Raw genomic sequence first — 19,497 nt, forward strand, 5'->3', positions numbered from 1 at the left:
AGTCATGTGTACCATGGTGTAATAATTGCAGCTCCTTACAAACATTTCTTTTATAAAGAACTTGGCGATTTAAAAAAATGGTGGAGAGTTAATTGCCAGTTCATCCGTTAAACTCTCTTGTTTATAATTTATTTGTAGAATTTACAATTAAGACTCAGTACCTAGAAACAACATCATGAATAAAAACAAAATTATTGAATATATATATATTTGTATTTCTTTTTTCAGTAAACCGTTATCTCAATTTAGATTCTTGTTCTTTTTATTAGAGAAATAACTACGTTATTTAAGTAAAGGTTACTTAAATTGAAATGGTGGAAAGTATATACTTTGGAAATTTAACACCATGTTTGAATGTTGGTTTTTTACAGGCAATATTGCCATAATATAGCAGCTGTGGATCAATTCCTACAAGTTAAAACTTACAGTAAACGCATCCGTATTATTCTTATGTTGGCACACAGTGTTTCCTGTTATGTCTGCTGTCTATGAACGCTGCCATTTTGAAACGGCAGTGCTTTTTGTTCGTGTGGAGCGTTAGCTCGTTGCAGCGATAAGACTGTGTTATAGCAAAGTTTAGTTTTAATTTTTAAGAACTTAATCAAAATGAGCTGGCAAGATTATGTTGACAAACAGTTAATTGCATCCAGATGTGTTTCAAAGGCTGCAATTGCCGGACACGACGGAAATGTCTGGGCTAAATCTGAAGGCTTTGATGTAAGTTTTATTCCTTTGTGATATGCGAAAATTACAAGTATAGATTTTTGTGATTACAATTGTGAATTGAAGGACTTATTTGGAAATATATAGACTATTGCGACAATTTATAATCGAAATCACAAAGTTGGCAAGATGGCGACATGTGGTAGCAACTTACAACCTGTTCCTATTGGAAATATAATCATAACGCCTTATGGTATTATAATTTGATTCTTGTTAGCAAATTTACCTTTATCTAAGACTTCTCTTAAATACAACATATTCCTGATAAAAAATAGTAAAGATTTATAAACGGTTTCCTTGGCCAACTCGCCGGCCGGTACTTTTTGAAAATTTAATAATTAAGTCCACTAATTTTAAATAGGTCGCCGAGGCCTTTATTTCAAGATTTGGAACAGTTCAGTTCATTAAATTGTTAATAGCTATCTAGGTACTTATACTTATAAACCATTGATCCCATGATATGTTATTTACGCCGAATCTTGCAATATCGGGTAAGAATGAGTCATCGCCAATCGCTACCTTTGTATATTATTTATGTATGGTGTTTTACTCAATTTCAATATTTTGCTATTATACTTATTCTATTAATAAATATTAGTGTCGAGCGTGATTAATGAATAATAGTTTGTAAGTAAGTTTTAACCAAATTTTATATTGTTTTTATTTATCTTATATTATGTAACTAAATGCATATATATTTAAAATACCTAATTACTGCTATATACCGTTTAAATAATACAAACATGTAAAAAGTTTCATGTCTTTAATATACAGATTCATAACTTATGATATATTACATATATGATTCTTATTATGTGTCAAGGAATAAATGAACAAGTAGATTCAACACAATATCCTTTTCTGTCTGTGTGGCTTGTTATACCTAAAACTAACTAGTTAATTTGACACCACCATATGACCATATAGTTTTAAACATTGACCATTTCTACTTTGATACTTTTATTTTCTATTAATAGCACTGGATAAATATTATTACTTTAATTTTTTTTTCTTATCTAACCAAAATCTCTTTCATACATTCTGGTTTGTTATATCAAAAGTGACCTTGCCTCTTTTTTCTTCTAGCTGCATTAAGACGAAATATTATTGTCTTGTATTCTACAATTAATGTATGGTCAGTCAGTAGTTTATAAAAAAAAGTTCTACTATGTTATTCCATTTTGAGGTTTAATAATTAGGGGTGATTGTGTTAGCTGTCTTTACATTCATTTTGTTTTAGAAGTATTAATAGAGGCCTCAATTGACTGTAGACTTAGTCATTGTTTCGGAAAACTAGGTGATACAATTGATATGGTTTGAATGCAAAATGTAATCCATTCCTATAGTGTTGTAGTTATTGGCTTTTTAAATCTTTATGCCCTTACCATACCATTACAAATGATATTGTTAGATAATATCATTACAATATTTCAAGGTTTTGCTAAAGCTGCATCTCACTTCATAGATTTGTGTTTCAGCACATGACCCAGTTAGACCACATAACAAAACTAGTATTTTTCTTGTTGATAGATTTCAAAAGACGAAGTTGCAAAAATCGCAGCCGGTTACCAAGATGAATCACTCCTTACAAGTGGCGGCGTGACGATAGCGGGTACGCGATACATCTACCTCAGTGGCACAGACCGTATCATACGCGCAAAGCTTGGCAAGGTGGGAGTGCACTGCATGAAGACACAGCAAGGTAATTGATGAGTACCCTCAAATTTTCAGATACGAGTTAATCTAGCAATAAAGTATCCTACTTACAAGGAGTGATCCTGTTGTAACAACACCTGAAGTTGAAGATTAATATTTTTTTCTTTTCAGCAATCGTTTTATCTCTCTATGAAGAACCCATTCAACCCCAACAAGCTGCATCTGTAGTTGAGAAGTTAGGAGACTATTTACTTACCTGTGGTTATTAAAGGTAGGTATTTACTAATTATTTTTTCAAGTATGCCATAAAGTCTTTACTCAATTCAATGTTCTCTTCCAGATCGAAGCGCGCCGTGATCTAAGAATACGATAAGATAATATTTTTTCCACAGGGAAATAAGTAACTGCATTTTGTATATTCTATAAAGTGATAAGAATCGTTCATTTGTTTTGATATTCGATAAATTATGGCGTCATCAGTGTCTGATGTGCTTAGTTACTGTGTGCAGATACAATTACTTTGCGGATTCTGGACCCTTTTTTACACGCTCACCGCTTCCACAGAGTAATTGTGACTGTGCGTAGTTTAAATTTATATTTTAAAATTTGCTTTTTATCGACCTATGCTGTAAAGAATGGCGACTTTGCTAGCCGGTCCCAAAGTATGATGTATAGAGATTTTTTATTTCTTTTCAAGCGATCTGTCGTTAACAACTGTTACATGTGACAGATTCGTTTTAATAACTTTAACATCAGCATTTTTTCTATGACAGAGCAAAGTCAAATCAAGTAAAACTTTTGTGTGCAGATGCTTGACAAGAAATCACTATAACCACGTAATGAAATTACTGTAACAATATACAACAATTATTATATATGTAACTACAAATAGGCATTTGTGTAAGGGCTTGTTATGAAATGAGAGACACTGTAACCCAAGTAAAAGTAATACATTTTTAATGAAAAATCTCTAGTCCCACTGGAACCATCGTGTGAAAAATATAACATCCAATGTAATGCGTTGCGCCTAACGCACGCTAAATGTTTGCTATGCTTCTTTTTTTTTCATTATTCCGCATTTATAATATTGTGTAGTGAAACATAAACCATTTGCATTCTGTTTTCTCTTAGCTGCAGTAACTAGAAGCGCTCAATTATTATTATTAACTTTTATCCTCAAACAAGGCTTGCAGTAAACGAAGGGTGCATATTGTTTATATTTGATATTACTACTATAGCTTTGTACATTGTTTCTGATAAGCGATGGGAACTGTGTCTATCTAATAATAAAATGATTTGTATTATATAACAACTTCGTTTTTTTTATTTCCTCTTTCATAACCTTGATATAATGCACAGGGAATTTTTTACCTCTTACAAAAATAAAACTTACTTTTTAATTTTTTTAATCCTTTGCTATAACTTTAAATTTTAATATTTTTTTACATGACCCTCCAGGGCAAATATTGCAATATCATATACCATAAATAAGTGAACTTAAAAAGTAGTTAAAAGCCAAAATTTCATTGTATATATATCTAGTATAATTCAATTCAGAGGAAGTCCGGACGGAGAACCCCTTCCCACAGCCCTAAAACCTTTTGCTTTGTTCACTTTCAAATTATTACCTTTGTGAATAGATTTTGATGTGTTCTCTTATAAGAACGAACCTCTGCATCCCATTTCGAATCATAAAGTGATTATCACCATCTTTACCGTATAAATCTTATGTCATTAGATCAGAGACCGGGAATGGAAATTTTTGGCCGTTTATTACTCATTCTCATGTATATACAGTAAAATTGTTATAACAACAACGAAGGGACTCCTAATATTTGGTCTTAAACAGATAGCCGTATCAGCCGATGACGTTATTAACTACCTAATACAATAGAATTCAATCGGGACCTTTGATTTTGGTCAATATAAACGGTATGTTCTAAACGGTTTGGACATATATACAAGACGCTGCAACCACATCGCAGTCAACATGTTTGTATATTGCATCAATGTAGGGTAGGTGATAAATAAAAATCGTAATTTTTTTTCTAATGAACATAATTTATTTTCTTCTGACAAAATCTACAATAATAATAGAGATTTAAGTACACTCGAATACAAGAATTGGTATAAAATGTTAAAACTTGTAGTCCTCAAAAATGACTTTGGTTCTTAGAAATTCTTCAATACAAGAGTAACTTTACAAGCCTAAATTCTAAGACAAAATAGTACATTTAAACTTATAAAAGTTGTTGTGCCAATAGCTGTTGTGTAAACATGTATAAATATGTATTGTGTTATTCAGCGTAACTCCCAAGTATCGTGGTGAGAACAGAAATAGTACTTAAACTTCTATGTGTATATCTACATTTCTACAGTTCATAATTAATACATGATAAAGAAGCGTCAAGGCAAAAAACTCATAAAAACGTAGGCCAAGCTTATATAATGGGTAGAAAGTAAGTAAGTGTCAATTAATATACGCAAAAGCGTAGCTTGTAATTTTTATAAGATTGTTAAAAGATCATTTATAAATAGTAATACTGTACATTTAAATAAATTCAATGATCAGTAGCTGTGGTAGTGATGGTATTTATTGGTAATATTAAAAGACTGCAACTTGAGACTAAGATGACGACTGTAATCGTAAAATAGTAAGTGGGCTTTTTAATTTTACTATATACGTGACAATATCGTCGCATTTTAAGGAAGTTAGTTTATTAATTGATTTATTCAAACATCCATGTCGGTACCTAAGACTTACAACTACACATCTCAAAGCCACATTCACACGTGTACACTATTTGTTAAAAATATTAACGCTTAATATTATGAACAATATATTACTTATTTCGAATAAATAAATCATTGCAATAGTAGTTGTGCGCGGTTAAATACAACAGTAGGTAACGTGCTTCGGAGAGCAGTTCGAGTTTATGGTAAGCAAAGTGTCCATCGATATGACTCGTTGTTGAGTCATGGATGCTCTAAGGAATAATGGCGAGACTTCTTCCAAAGGTTCCGAAAGAAACCTTTACGTTGCTTCTGACCGGGATGCTCCTCACCTGTGAATAGTAATATACATTTAAATGTAGTTTTCTGATTGCAATTTACTTACTCGTATTTCTTATTAAAGTTCCTTCAGTGTAGCATGTGTTTAGTGCATTTCAGAAGTATTGCATAATATACGTTTTAAACTGATCTGTATTTCAATGAGAGTATTAAAAATAGCTGTAATCAATCACGTGAACCGTCATAGTTGTTTATAGTTGATCTTGGCATTACATTGCCATACAGAATAATGAAGCATGTTATCTTTTTAACGTAAGCCTTATTATTACTTTACCAACAGTTGGACGATAATTATTTTAACAATTTTTAGACAAATATTAGCTTTATATGTCTGCTTGTAGTGGCTAAACGAATATTCATAACAAATGAAAGACGAAGTAAGAATTCTACGTTAGTAGGGCATCTAAATATAAGTCGAGCAGAATATGTTTTCCAGCGTGCGTTCCAAATGCTTCGCGGCCAAAAATAGAGTCATTTTATTTCGACATATGACTCCGGTCAAGAGGAATATTAATTTATTTCATTTTATTTTGAACCAACATCGACACCGTTGGTCTCGCATTGGATACACGACATACTTAGTTCGATTTTAGGATACAAAAAAGATATCAAAATAGTACACGGATTTGTAAATAAAGTAAAATAAAGTAAAGGAAACGACACTTTTGTTGTGTGTGACATGTGTGTTATCTGACGAAAAATAAAGTTTATTTTCCACTAATATGCAGATATCACTGAAAGAAAAACTTGTTCCAAATAGCAAAGGAACCATTTCGTAACCTTAATTTTTTATTACTATGCAAAGGTACTACAGAGTTATTATAGAGGACACAGTTGTAATTCTAAATTTACTTCGATTCATATGAAGGGACACAGATAGCGGACCATATTCTATTTATACCCAGCATGCGCAGTGGAGGCCCCACGCGTCATTCAAGTTCATTGGCTAGACTACCCGCAAAGATTGTCTGGACAGCTATGGTTGACTTTATTGATCCACAGTTCTCATTTATTTCTGTTCAATTTGTAGAGGTTTACAATGCATCATTAACTGTCAATACCATAATAAATGCAATAGCAGCAGATACATAAAAAAAAGCGTTAATATAATGGTGTTTATCAATGCAATAGTACGTTTATGAAGACATGTATAGGTCATATAATTAACTAATTTCATAGAAATAAAAATTGTATCTACAATTTACTACTGATATCTATCAGACTCGGCGGTTGCCTTCCCGGAATTCTAACGAGACGGTATTGATCGGGTTAAGACAAGTTTTATCTCGAGTCTCCACAATCGCTACCTCAGCTTTTTTATGACTCATTATTGTACGCGGTATTTGCGGCGAAATTTTTATTTTTAAATAAAATATTGTCTATTCGCATATCGTAATCTATTCAGCGAATTCTCATTTGAAATCAGTTGAGAATAATCTACAGATGTTTTCGAAGGAATAAAGTAGATCTCTCGTATTAATGATTTCAATGATATTTAATCGGGTCACGAAGATCCCTTTGGGGAAGTGACGAAGGGTGGTTGCGGAGTTACGGGGTGAGACGCGCGGGGGGTGTAGGGTTCGTCGACTCTTCGGTGAAGGGCACCGGGGTCGGTGTTCGGTGCGTTCGCTTTCGACGCGCCGAGCACCAAGTATTGATCCGCAGCCTCCTCTCTCCCGCACTGATCCCTCTCGTACTCTACCGTGCTCCGGCCCAGCGTTAAATAATTCCCCACAATGGAGCTCCATGAACAAACCAGACAGACTGTCGCATTTTTATACAAACACGAAATCATTGTTATGTCAAATATTATGATTACAGCCTGTTTATAGATGAGTAAAACAATTGATAGCATTATGTTATTCATAAACTCAAATGTTATACTCATAAGCTTAAATCCAGTAAACCTGACTCGTAATATATCTAAATCTTTGTACATAGGCAAGCCTTATTTTTTCCATTTTTACGCCTAATACATATGTAAGAACAACGTAGTGGTAAATATATTTTCTGAATTGTGTGCATATCAGGGTCGTTTAGTCTGTAATTTATCTTATATGTTTATAATAATTCTAGCGGTCAATGCACGTATGACATTGGTATTTCGATAAAGCTTAATAATATTATTCTGGTGACATTGAACCCGAGATACTTCTATCATTTTAATTAGTTTATGTTTATTAAATACAATAATTATTTAGAAGTCCTAGCTATATAGTGTCTACCTATGTAGATTATGCCTAAACGATTTTGGACAATATCCATGTAGTATCTGAACAGTTCATGAGACAATTATACATTTTCATATGGATTACATGACGCAACATGCAATTCAAAAGCAAGCTTAGAAAAGAGTGCACTAATTAACCAAAGAGAAAGCCAAATTACACCGACCGAGAATTTTACAAAACCATTTCGATTGTAACACTCGAGACTGATTGAATATTTAGAACGAAATTCATGAACGCTGTAATAAAATAAAATTATGATGAGGATAATTATTTTAAATTTTAATTATTTCTTCTCCTAATTGACGTAGAAACATTGCCTATTTAATTATATAGCTTTAACAAGAGTCTAATTTTATAAAGTTTTATTTCTAAAGAGCAGCTTTCTTTTGTTAAAAGGTATACTTATCGGACTACTTAATACAAGTAAACTTAATGACAAGAATGTTAATTGTAGGTATGGACCGATTTGTTATCGACAGCTGACTCACTTTCGTCTCCTAATGAGGTCGTCAAAGCGGAACCAACCTTCAAGTAAGGAAGCGACCTTACCTATTGCTCTGTGACTACTTAACGTGATAAACGTAGCTATTAAATGTGAATCACCCTTTGTAACGAGTCCTAACACCTTAGTATTGACTATGAAGCCTTTTTTCTGCTCTATGTATGGAAAAAATGTTTTATGTCTTAATTAAGATAATTTCTTCAATACCGTTATTGCAAAATAAATTATTAATTGCAGAACGGGTTCAATGTACTTGTGAATGTAGGTAGAGCTTCAGCAATTGCGCACTCATTATTCCTATCAATATTTTACAGAGTTATTTATTTGACATGGCTGTCATTATAATAAATGCTCAAACTATTTTTGTGCTGAGATATATAAATACACAATTATTTGATTGTTGTGTTCAAATTTCGAATTACTGACACGTCTTATAAATTTTAATATAAAGTTATGGTTGATGATATCATATAGGCGGCAGGCAGGGATTGGACCTCACTGAAAGATGGATGCGCGGTGGAAGAAAAATGAACTTTTGTCTAAAGAGGGTATATATAATGTCTTAAGGAATTAAATGTACTACCTATTTCTTAAATACATCAAAAAATACCTACTTACATCATTTAGAAGAAATAAGTAAATATAAGATTAAAGATCTTTATTAGTATTTTTTAGAAACAATAGGGACATGTGTATCGTTGGATAAACATTATTAACTAGTATTAAAGACAAATAGGTTCGAACAATTCTTGATTTAAATTAAACGTAAAATGCTATAGACATAAAAATATAGGGCGTGGTTTTAGATAATGGTGATCGCTGTTTGATCGCTGAATGATATTCTAATGAATGGCGATCTGGTTGAAAGACTATACCACATGTTTACTATCTCATAAGTATTTCATGAGGTATTTCACTGGAACGGCTCCAAATATCTGAACTGAGTAAATGTTTACTAGCCAGAAATAAACACGAAACCGTGTTGCCGAGGTAAAGTTACAATATATGATTAGATATTATGAAATCTATAAGTTTATTATGACCAAAATTAGTCGATGTTACCTTCTCCGAACACTTTGAACACTCTCATTAAACGCTAGGATATATGAAATAACAATAAGGATTACGTTAACAGATATATTCTTCATTGTAAAATGTTATATGTTGTGTATGTTAAAAATATATAAAAGTTTAGTATGTTTAAACAGGAAACTTACTCTACGGATTGCTTTTGAATACATAGATGAGATCGAGAATAGCTTCTCTATTTGGTTTTGACGTTTTTTTTTAAATTATGTATTAAATGTAAATAAATCCAGTTTTGCTTTATAATTAAAATGTTTCATTTTGGTGTCAATAAAGCTAGACGAAACATAGTTTTAAGAAGATTTAAGGATCCTTATAACATATAGTGGACTTTAATGCTTTATCTAATGTATTTGGTTTAGTGATTATTACATTTTACTGTTATCGCAGAGCAAGTTTATTGACCTCTCGCTAGGTAGACTTTTGTGAGGTATGTCTACGAGTTATTTTGTAGTAAAAACATTAAATAAAATACTTAATTAATTTAAATGCATGACAACGCAAAATATATATTTAGAAAGATTTCACTGAACTGCCTTTTCGAAATTATTTTTAATAAATGATTCTACCTTTAAATTATTCGATATATGGAATGAAAAAGGCGCGTTCGCTATCAAATAGCACGCCTGGCGTTTGTCGCTAACTAAATAGCACGGCCTCTTCCCAATTAGGCAGCTGTCCTTTTGATTCACAAGGGAATGTGATACTCTGACGTCATTTTATAATGCCATTCGTGAGTTACTCCCTATTTTTAAGTCCGTGAGGGACGAAGTTTCGTTATGATATATAACAGTTTTACTTTTTACTAATATGCTGCGAGCAAATTTTTTATTAACCTCAAACACGTTTTTCCATTAAAATAATGGTGAAATTGTATATACCGCGAATTTCCTTCTTTAGGTTTTTTTTTTTAATTTTCGCAATACATTTGAATGAAAAAATTAAATTTGTTATTGAAGAGATTACTATGTTTGAATTTAATAACGAAACGGCAAAACGGAAAACCATGAATTCTCAGTTTAAACAGGATAATTAAAATTAAAAATTCTTTTAAGGGGTTAAAGCATAATTTGCATATGTTTTAGTTTTTATGTTTAAGATATACTGTAACCGCCAACCGCCATTTTCAAATTTTCTTATTACCAATGGCGCTACAATCCTTTAGGGTTGGGCCTCAGAATTTGTATCTGTTTCGAGATAATTTCTAATAGTCAAGTAGGTGATCAACCTTCTGTGGTTGTCACATGCCGTCGACTTTTTAGGTCTGCGACATGGCCGGTTTCTTCACGTCGTTTTCCTTCACAGTACGAGCGAGTGATATATGCGCACATAGACAGAAACTCCATTGGTGCACAGCCGGGGATCGAACCTACGGCCTCCAACGCAAGTTGCACGATGGAACAACTGTCACTGTCACTTTTCAATACATAAATAAAATTTGACTAAGATTTATTATACCCTAGCTTTTCGCACAGTGTTTGTAATTAAGCTATAAAACATCAATTTTTAACAGTGCAGTAACCGGTTAACAATTAAAACTTTCTATATACAACCAGCTTTGTGATGGGTTTTAGGTAATCATCTATGATGATTGATAGATATTTACCATACAGGTTGTATAAATTATATCTTCCGTGTAGTTGATGCATCCATACATTCAACCATGAGATGCACAATGTATGCCTTCTCTTTTTCTTTATTAATAGCAAGTATAATAATCCAAAATCGACGAAGTGTCAGACACAGAAGACTGATGGACTTTTTTAATAAAGAATTACAATGAAACAGATCCAGAAATCGGATCCCAAAAATATTTATAACACAACTGGATGTATATATTCTTTCTCTAAGCATTACCAACATTTCATGTTCACAAGTATAATATATGTCGCAGCCAACTAGCTTAATTAGCCGTTCAATCAACAGCCTAGCCTTTTAACTAAACAGCGCCGCTCCACACTGCTAGTTAAACTAGCGGTCTGAAGTTGATCAATAAGCTAGTCAGATGACTTGGATATATGACGGTTCATTACTTGAATGGCCTGTTGACTGTTCAAACTGTCGATATGGCGTCGGCAAACCACAACTGTGATGGTGTTTTAAAAAGTTTCATGAAAAACATCAAGTATGTGAATTTAGCTGTGACTGACTGGCACTGACTGTGAATGGCAATTTTACTTTTAAAGAAATATTTTTTATGTCAGATATTTCATCTTTTTTCATTATTTCTGCCACATGCTACTCTATCGCAAGAATGACCCAAGCATTGGCAAGCCAGTTTGTTAAACAAACGCTACGTCTAAATATCTTTCAGGCCGCTAGTTAAACAGCGGTGTTTATTTAACTGACTAGGCTATTAAATGAACGGCTTATTAAGCTAGTTGGCTGCGACATATATATTATACAATTTTGGCGATGGTAATAAAGGAATCAATGCGTTTTAATAATTTTATTCCAGTTAATCAGTCCATTAATCAGACATAAAAATACTCAGAAATATGGTTATGTTTATTTATCAATATGGTTGTCTGATAAGTCACGTCCACACGGTTTTGCACCATATCAGCTGACTTTAAATTACCGATTTTGTTTGTTTTTATACGCAAATAGATAAAGCACGTTTTAATATGAAATATCGGCTAATATGACTAAAGTAATTTATTAGATTTGCATACGCCAAAGATTTTATTTAAAAGAATCTCCGACTTCGTTCTTTAATAAGCGAATTTCTCAGTAATTCGCTTCGTTTATCTTTAGTTCTTTGAGAAACTAGACATAAGGCTCCAATTACGTTCTACAATAACAATAATTTGCATAACCATCGTTCCATGTAAGTAATGTAAACCATTCATTGTTTTGTATGACAACCCGTGTCTCGTAAAATTGTACCTATTAAAGGCATGAACGCATCACTTAACGCTGGGAAAACTGATATTGAGCGTTTAGTAACGTTTTTGGATAGTATTTTCACAGTATTGGCCTATTTGCTTCAGGCGTGCGACACTCATCCCTGAGGTCGTAGGTTCGATCCCCGGTTGTGCACCAATAGACTTTCTTTCTGTGCGCGCATTGAAGATTTGCTTAAACGGTGAAGGAAAACGTGAGGAAATCTGGCTTACTAAGGTAAAATTTAAAAAGTCGACCTCGTGTGTCAGGCCCAAGAGGCTAATCACCTACTTGCCAATTAGATTGACAAATTGATACAGAAATCTGAGACCCAGACCTAAAAAGGTTGTAGTGCCACTGTTTTTTTATATTTCTGTTATAATCCTAGTCATAAGAATTAATATAGGAATGAATGGACATGCAATATTTTTTATGAAACCTTTGGTAGACGAAAAATAACTTTACATCCAACAATGAAACTTGTCACCAGTGAAATTATACCAATCAAAGGCATGGACGCATCAGCGCCGGGAAGACCTAGAAATGTATTATATCGAGCCTTAAAGAAAAATAGCAATTTCCGGGGAATTGTATGGTTCGCGTCTGACACCCCTGCATAGAGGGGCGAGGGGTAGACGGGTGTGGCGTGGTGCGTCGTGAATAGCGCACAGGGGGCGCATGCGCGGAGCTTCCCTAACCCTCGAGACGCACCATGTGTGCGACTAGCCCCCCTCATCCCGCATTACAACCCTCGCAAAGGGAATTATGCTCATTCACGTATATTTGATAACAGGTTAATTTATAGTCTATTGATTTTTATGTATTAAGCGCGTGACTCGAGAACTAATAGACTCTGCTAGGCAATCTGGCAGGCATCTGTATAATGCAAATTGTCAAAGAAGGTTTTATAACAGTGTGAAAAATCACAAACCATTAGCTGAGCGTGCTGCTGGAGAGGTTGCTTCCTTGTTTTTTGTGTTTTCCTTTTCTTTCCCATTGTTACCTAAAACAAGAGACAATAGAATGGCATGAGATATTGAATTAAACACGTTTTGTTAATAACAGTTTTTAATCAAATTTTATAGGCAAATATTTAGCGCTGTTAACAGAAACAATTTAAAAAAGAAATACATCCAGATTTTAATTAAATTTTAAAACAGCAATAAAGAAAAAGCTTCAGTTCTAATAGATTACACCGAGACGAATATATTTTAAATGAGACTTAAAAGGCATTGCTCTCTAGGAAATTCAAATAAATAATTCTAAGAAACCAAAATAAAATTTATAACGCTGCATTTTATTTCAGTAAAGTCGACACTTTCTATACTAAGCAACAAGGTACAATTATAATATTATGTAGAAAGCATAGCTGATCTCTCTCAATTAGCGCTTATGATCCGAAAGGTTGGATTTTTAATTCTATAATTCGATCTTATCGTTCATACAACGATTTGTAATGTATCGAAACATATAAATTACAAATTGGAAAAATTGTTTACGATACGGCGCGATAAAGAGATTCGCTTATCGTTGACAATGTCATATGAACCGCTTTACGTCATAATATATATCATTCGAAATTTAACTTTCCATAAGTAATATTTAGGACCCAAATGTACATACTTCAAATTTAGTATCTATATCATGGCCAACACGAAATTATAGCAGGGTTTTCGCTGACAATATCTTTGGTAAAGCTTAACCAAATATTGAGTTAAATGATTAAGTACAGTGCATTTGCACAGACTAGTTTAATGTCAATTGAAACCGGAAATATTGCAGTATAGATGGAGGAGTGAGTAGGGAGGTCGCAGATCGTTCATCGTTCCCTGTAGGATCCTTTTTGTGGCGGCCGCTCGCCCGTCCGACCGGTTGCGAGAACATTCAACCCATTACCCAGACCATTCGCAAAACACACTCTGATTTTTAACAATACGGAATAACAATGTACCATTTTATCAGCCATGTGATGCCTATACAGCGAATACAAAAATACCTACTTAGTCTTCATTAAAACGATAGCCTTCATTCTAATAGCTTATTCCCGAAGCATAGAAATTGCAAGTGACACAGATTGTCTGTCTACCATTATAGAGTAATTCGGCTTTAAAGTAAGCTGTCCATTTGTAAGGAAAATAAATAGTATTATTTATCGTATCACAATTTAATATTTAGTACAAAACGTGCAGCGTCTCCAATCAGTTGTATAATGGCCGAACTCTCGAAGCACAAATAAATAGCTAACACAAAAGTTTAAATGCAACACCACTATAAATGTTTCAATTAATGTTGTCTTTTGTTCAAGACATAATATTGTTTTATTGCAACGGCTTCTGCGATTGTTCGTTGGCCGCCGACCTTGGCAGTGGCGTTGACTCGCAAGGCCTCAAATCTAACCGCTCGCGCCATATACTTAAGTATGACTTCACATGATCCGCCATGTGTACAGTGTACAATACTTTTAACGATGTCAACTGAAAATTAAGGCAAACTTTAGTCGATTTTTTTGTTCTAATGGTTAGATTGTACAGTAAGCCTAGTCGTACATTGTAGGTTCAGCCTGTAGTTATGCATCAATAAAATAACATATGTAAAGGAAGACATCGTAAGGAAATCGACCTAAAAACGATGTGTGTTAGTGGAGATTAATCTCTATCTAATATAGATCGATTATTTTCGATAAGATATTATACCAACCAAAATTATTGGAGACCGCACGATTAGTTACAGATAGTTGTTTAAGCCCTAACAAGTAACAGATGTGGCGAACGTACGTAAAGTATCTAAAAATACGTGATTCAGTCATCGCTCATTATTTATCGTCATTAATTTTGGGGGCGCTCGATAACAGGAAAAAAAACCATAAATGTATTTATTGTATAAACATTGATTTATAATTTACAATATGGAATACATGTAAATCTATCAGGGGATAATAAGCATGATAAAACATATTTTTCCAAACCGTATACTAAAATTCACTCAAAATAGCATAGCATTTTAAATACCTACTCCTATTTTATTAATACTTCGTTACAATTGGATAAAAACTACCTTCAATTTCCCATTTTAAATTTGATATAAATTTGATTTTAAATAGTATTTTTTTGTTAAAGCAACAAGACATAACAAACATAATGCTTTAAAATATTTACTGGGCTTACAATTGACTTGTTGGGTGCAATTTATCCGCAAGGAACTGTTAATTATAATTAGCATTGACGTGTTCATAAGATATTATTATTAAAGCATGCATGACATGTGGGGGAAACTAAATTTGTTACTGATATTTATAATTTACCCGTTATAGGACTTTACCACAAGTATTTATTATATTATATATTTTGCATATAGCAGTAATACTGGCATCGTGCTCAATATTTAATTCACGTGACATATTATTCGAAGATCCTGGGTTCGATTCAGGGCAAAATGTTTCATTGAAACGGGACTTCAATATGTTATATACTTAAGAAATTCCGGACACGTTACTGAATATATTTTTCTAATTAATTGCTATTCAAGATGCCTTTAGCGATAAAATTGCAAACGTATGTTATAGGCAACTATTTGGCCTTCGCAAATGTGCATACTGTTTGTATGCACAGGTGCTTACATTTAACAGGAATAACTTTATAATTAAAATACATTTTACATGTGTCCATACACTTTTCTGCGTCTTAGTCTTAATTCTGTACCTAGTAGTAGTTTACTAAAAGTTGCGTGCCAGAAATAATTATTGTTTCGTCAGGAATCGAGTGTGTGTGCGTCGTTAACTAGGCCATTGGTCAAAGAAAGATTTTCATTTGAATACATCATATGAAAGTAATACGAGTTTTACATTCACGGACAGCATTTGAACACACTAATTGTTTATAGTTACAGAGTTTTTGCGATATTTTTTTGGTGTTTTGCATATACACTAAACATGCAGACGACAGAGAAATAGCCTGTTATATGTTCCACTTAAGAACACATTAACAATGCTTTTATGAGACGAGAAGAATAAGTGACGTTCCAAAAGAATGAGCTTTAAGTCAAGCATGGCGCCGCGATGTGAGTATTCAATTACTATAAGGCCGTACTTGACTCATACAAAGGGACAAGTTTTGTAATATGTAGAAGAAATTGTTAATTTTTATAGACATTTATATTTGAAAAAAAAACGAATTTAAACGTATAAATGTTTTGTGTCTGGATCATGGATCTTAAAAAAATAGCTGATCACTCTAAGGATTACATTAAGTTTATGTTATTATATTTAATATTAGTACTCGACATCCGACGGAAGACTTCCAGATACGTACATTTGTCTCTCATATTAGCTATTTTGCAATCTTTCCCCGCTCTCTTTTATTTCATATTCCAAGGTTTCTGGTGGACGTCTTCTCTTTTTTTTCTCTCTTACAAACAGAAATTTATAACGAGGATATTTTTACGACAGTTACTTAGTCGAATAGAGAGTATTATGAAATATATGATGTTCTAAGATTAATGTTAAATTGGTTTGAGTGCTTATGTTTTGGCAGTTGAAGTTGATAAATCTTGATTTTACATTTTTAACATGACTGTACAGTGCCATATGGTGTTGATGGTTGTCGTCAAAGCGTACATGACCATAAAAGCTTTTTAGTTATAACTATAAATGCATATATATGAACAGCTGTTTCTTTGTAAAACATAATTAATAATATTGTGTAAATTGTACTTTAAATAAACATGAAATTTTAAATATATGGTATAATACTTCATTCCTTCACATTTAAATTAAATTCAGAAATCCAATCAAAGTCGATGGGATATATTTCACAAATAACTATGCATGTTAGGTTATTAAATTAAGTATTTCATTGTTCGTTTAAAATACCTATTTCACAATGGTTCGTTACAAATATTTAGACAAATTAAACAGAATAAAAGAGGGAATATGAGTATTTGAGCATTATATATTGGCTTAAATACGTTAGGAGGTTAGTGTTTGATATAAACCGGCTAGTGGAGCTTTCGCGAACGCAGGTAGTGGATGTATCATCGACCGGATGTAGTCGTAGATTTGGTCGGAGGCGGATGTGTCGCCATTTGCATGCGTAGCGTGCTCTTGATAACAATGCGCAGATAGCACCAGGACAAGAATATTTAATGCGGGACATCGATAAATAGCTAAGAAATTACTACAAATTAGTTATTAAATTGTAATTTGCCAAGTCAATCACAATGGGGCCAACAAATCGATTAAGCCCTTCATATTTGTATCAATTTGTTTGGCTTTCATTATTATTCTAATAGCATGATGCTAGTTTGAATTTGACAGTATTATCAAAGAGGAAAAGATAGAGTATATCCGTTTCACAGCTTCCCTTGATAACGGGAATTAACTATAATAAAATACGACACATAATTATTAGTTACTAAGTGCAAAAGTGCCGGGAAATTATTGGTGCCTTTAATAGGTAACTGAAGACATAAAAGATTACTAACATTATCTCAGAGATAACGTGTTATATCTGGTTGTTATCATAATCTGATAGCAACAAAGGGAAGTAAATGTTAAACTAAATGTTAGTATAAAAATTAGAAAGTATTCATTAACTGATACACATGTTATTTATTGATTTATATAATGTTGAATCCATTAATTCATAATTGTTACATTCTCAAGTATTTTATGAGGTTATTCCATGTTAAATATCCTAGATTTTTTCTCAGTACCCCAACGAGGTCGACGAATGTATGTCTAGGTGAGAAACGATTTATCTCGGAGATAGCTGTTAGGTCATATGTAGGGCGCTGGCCATGTCTCGGCCTCAAGCCGGTTGCCATCTTTGGGAGCGACCGGTTTGGTCATAAGCGCTTTGTACGTAACAGTTTTATGTACTGAAAGCAATGTACTATTAACTTTCTTCGTGGTAAATGATAATAAATATCCTGTTGTCATCTATTGCTCTGATGTGAGTGAATATTTTAAACTCCCTCGCAAAGGTGAGTCACAAACCGACATAGGGCGAGCAGTTGGCGACTGAATCACTACACGCCATACTATTATGCACATACTGATGGCGCAGGTAACAAAATCGCCATTGTATGCTAGATGCTATTGTGCAGCCAAACTTTTGAGGTCCCCCAACCGATTGTTAGTCGCATTGTTATATTGTTCGTTGCGAAGGTGGTGTGGGTTTTGGAGAACAATATCTACTGAGCACACGTGGTTTAAATGAGTTCGGTATCAATCTTTAATCGTGTAATAAATATAATTCGACACTAATCAAAATGTTTTAATGTTGGAGATATTGAATCGTTTATAATAAAGCGGTATATTAAAAGTATATTCACGATTAAATGTTCATAATGATGTATAAATATCTTTATCCTGTTTATGGAGTTCAGGGAAACGATATACACGTAAATATTTTATAGGCGTAATATGACGTGTTGCTGAATTCTATTCATATTTGAAACTGATAGCGCCATCTCTAGGTGTTTAAAGTAACTAATTTAAAAATAAATTTAGAGCTGGTTGATAGTAAACTATCTGTGAACTACGAGTAGTTACTACTAACTATGTTCACAGTGAATTTGAATAAGAGTTGAGTTAAACAAAGTACCTGAAAATCTCTTTAATGCCTTTATCTATATTGAGAGAACTGTAAAATACCAACTAATATTACTTTTAATGAATAAATTGCCGAATACGCTGGCACTTCACCCCGCCGGTGCATCTTAAAAACTCTAAAATAATAAAGTGTTTTTTTATAATAAATAGTTAATACCGGCGCCAGTACTCTGTATTTTTTTGTGGGCGAAATATTGAGACAAATACATATATCAACATTCCATACAAAGGTCGGGATCGGTATCGTTATTGGATGTCTCTGTACAAGTGCAACCCTACCACGGGCCCTGTTTATCATCAGATCAGATACAAATAGCTGTTTCATAACCCAATAAGTATGAGACTTCATAGGATTACATATAATATGTACATAAATCCTCGGATTTTACTTACGTAAAATTAACTTATTTATATTTACAACATATACAGTCAATCCATTAACTGTATGTAACTATATATCAAAGTGCTATATTTTATAAATCTAAATCGAAATATGAATCCTTAATAACTTTTCCCTTTTATGATTAATGATTAAGTGATATTATAATATGCAGAATACAACAAGTAGGATTTATAGGTCTCCTTTGAAGTTCTTGTAAAACTAACCATTCAGTCATGTTAGAAAGAATAAAAATGGAAAATATAACAAGTTCAGTTCGGGATGTTCCATGTTAATTAACGTATAATAACCTCAAAATGAATAAATTATACCGGTTTAGTAGCGCCATCTA

General features: G+C 33.0%; 2 protein-coding genes across 9 annotated transcripts in view; one reads left to right on the top strand and one right to left on the bottom strand.

Annotated features, from left to right (window-relative positions):
• Positions 1 to 493: 493 nt before the first annotated feature.
• On the top strand, positions 494 to 3,691 carry LOC123712217 (profilin). The gene is made up of 4 exons (XM_045665220.1): positions 494 to 717; positions 2,254 to 2,425; positions 2,551 to 2,650; positions 2,720 to 3,691. Exons 1-3 carry the CDS (start codon positions 607 to 609, stop codon positions 2,646 to 2,648), a joined length of 381 nt encoding a protein of 126 aa, XP_045521176.1. The 5' UTR covers positions 494 to 606; the 3' UTR covers positions 2,649 to 2,650; positions 2,720 to 3,691.
• Positions 3,692 to 4,437: 746 nt separating this feature from the next.
• LOC123712094 overlaps positions 4,438 to 19,497 on the bottom strand; it is a 121,590-nt gene continuing 106,530 nt past the window's right edge. For all 8 annotated transcript variants that reach the window (XM_045665045.1, XM_045665040.1, XM_045665044.1 and 5 more), the window contains 2 exons: positions 13,088 to 13,159; positions 4,438 to 5,444 (listed from right to left, as the gene is read on the bottom strand). In XM_045665045.1, the coding sequence (XP_045521001.1) occupies positions 5,356 to 5,444; positions 13,088 to 13,159 (161 nt within the window). In that variant the 3' untranslated portion in view covers positions 4,438 to 5,355. The remainder of the gene's footprint in view (positions 5,445 to 13,087; positions 13,160 to 19,497) is intronic.

The sequence above is a fragment of the Pieris brassicae genome, chromosome 7 (genome assembly GCF_905147105.1).
Source record: "Pieris brassicae chromosome 7, ilPieBrab1.1, whole genome shotgun sequence".
NCBI lineage: Eukaryota > Metazoa > Arthropoda > Insecta > Lepidoptera > Pieridae > Pieris > Pieris brassicae.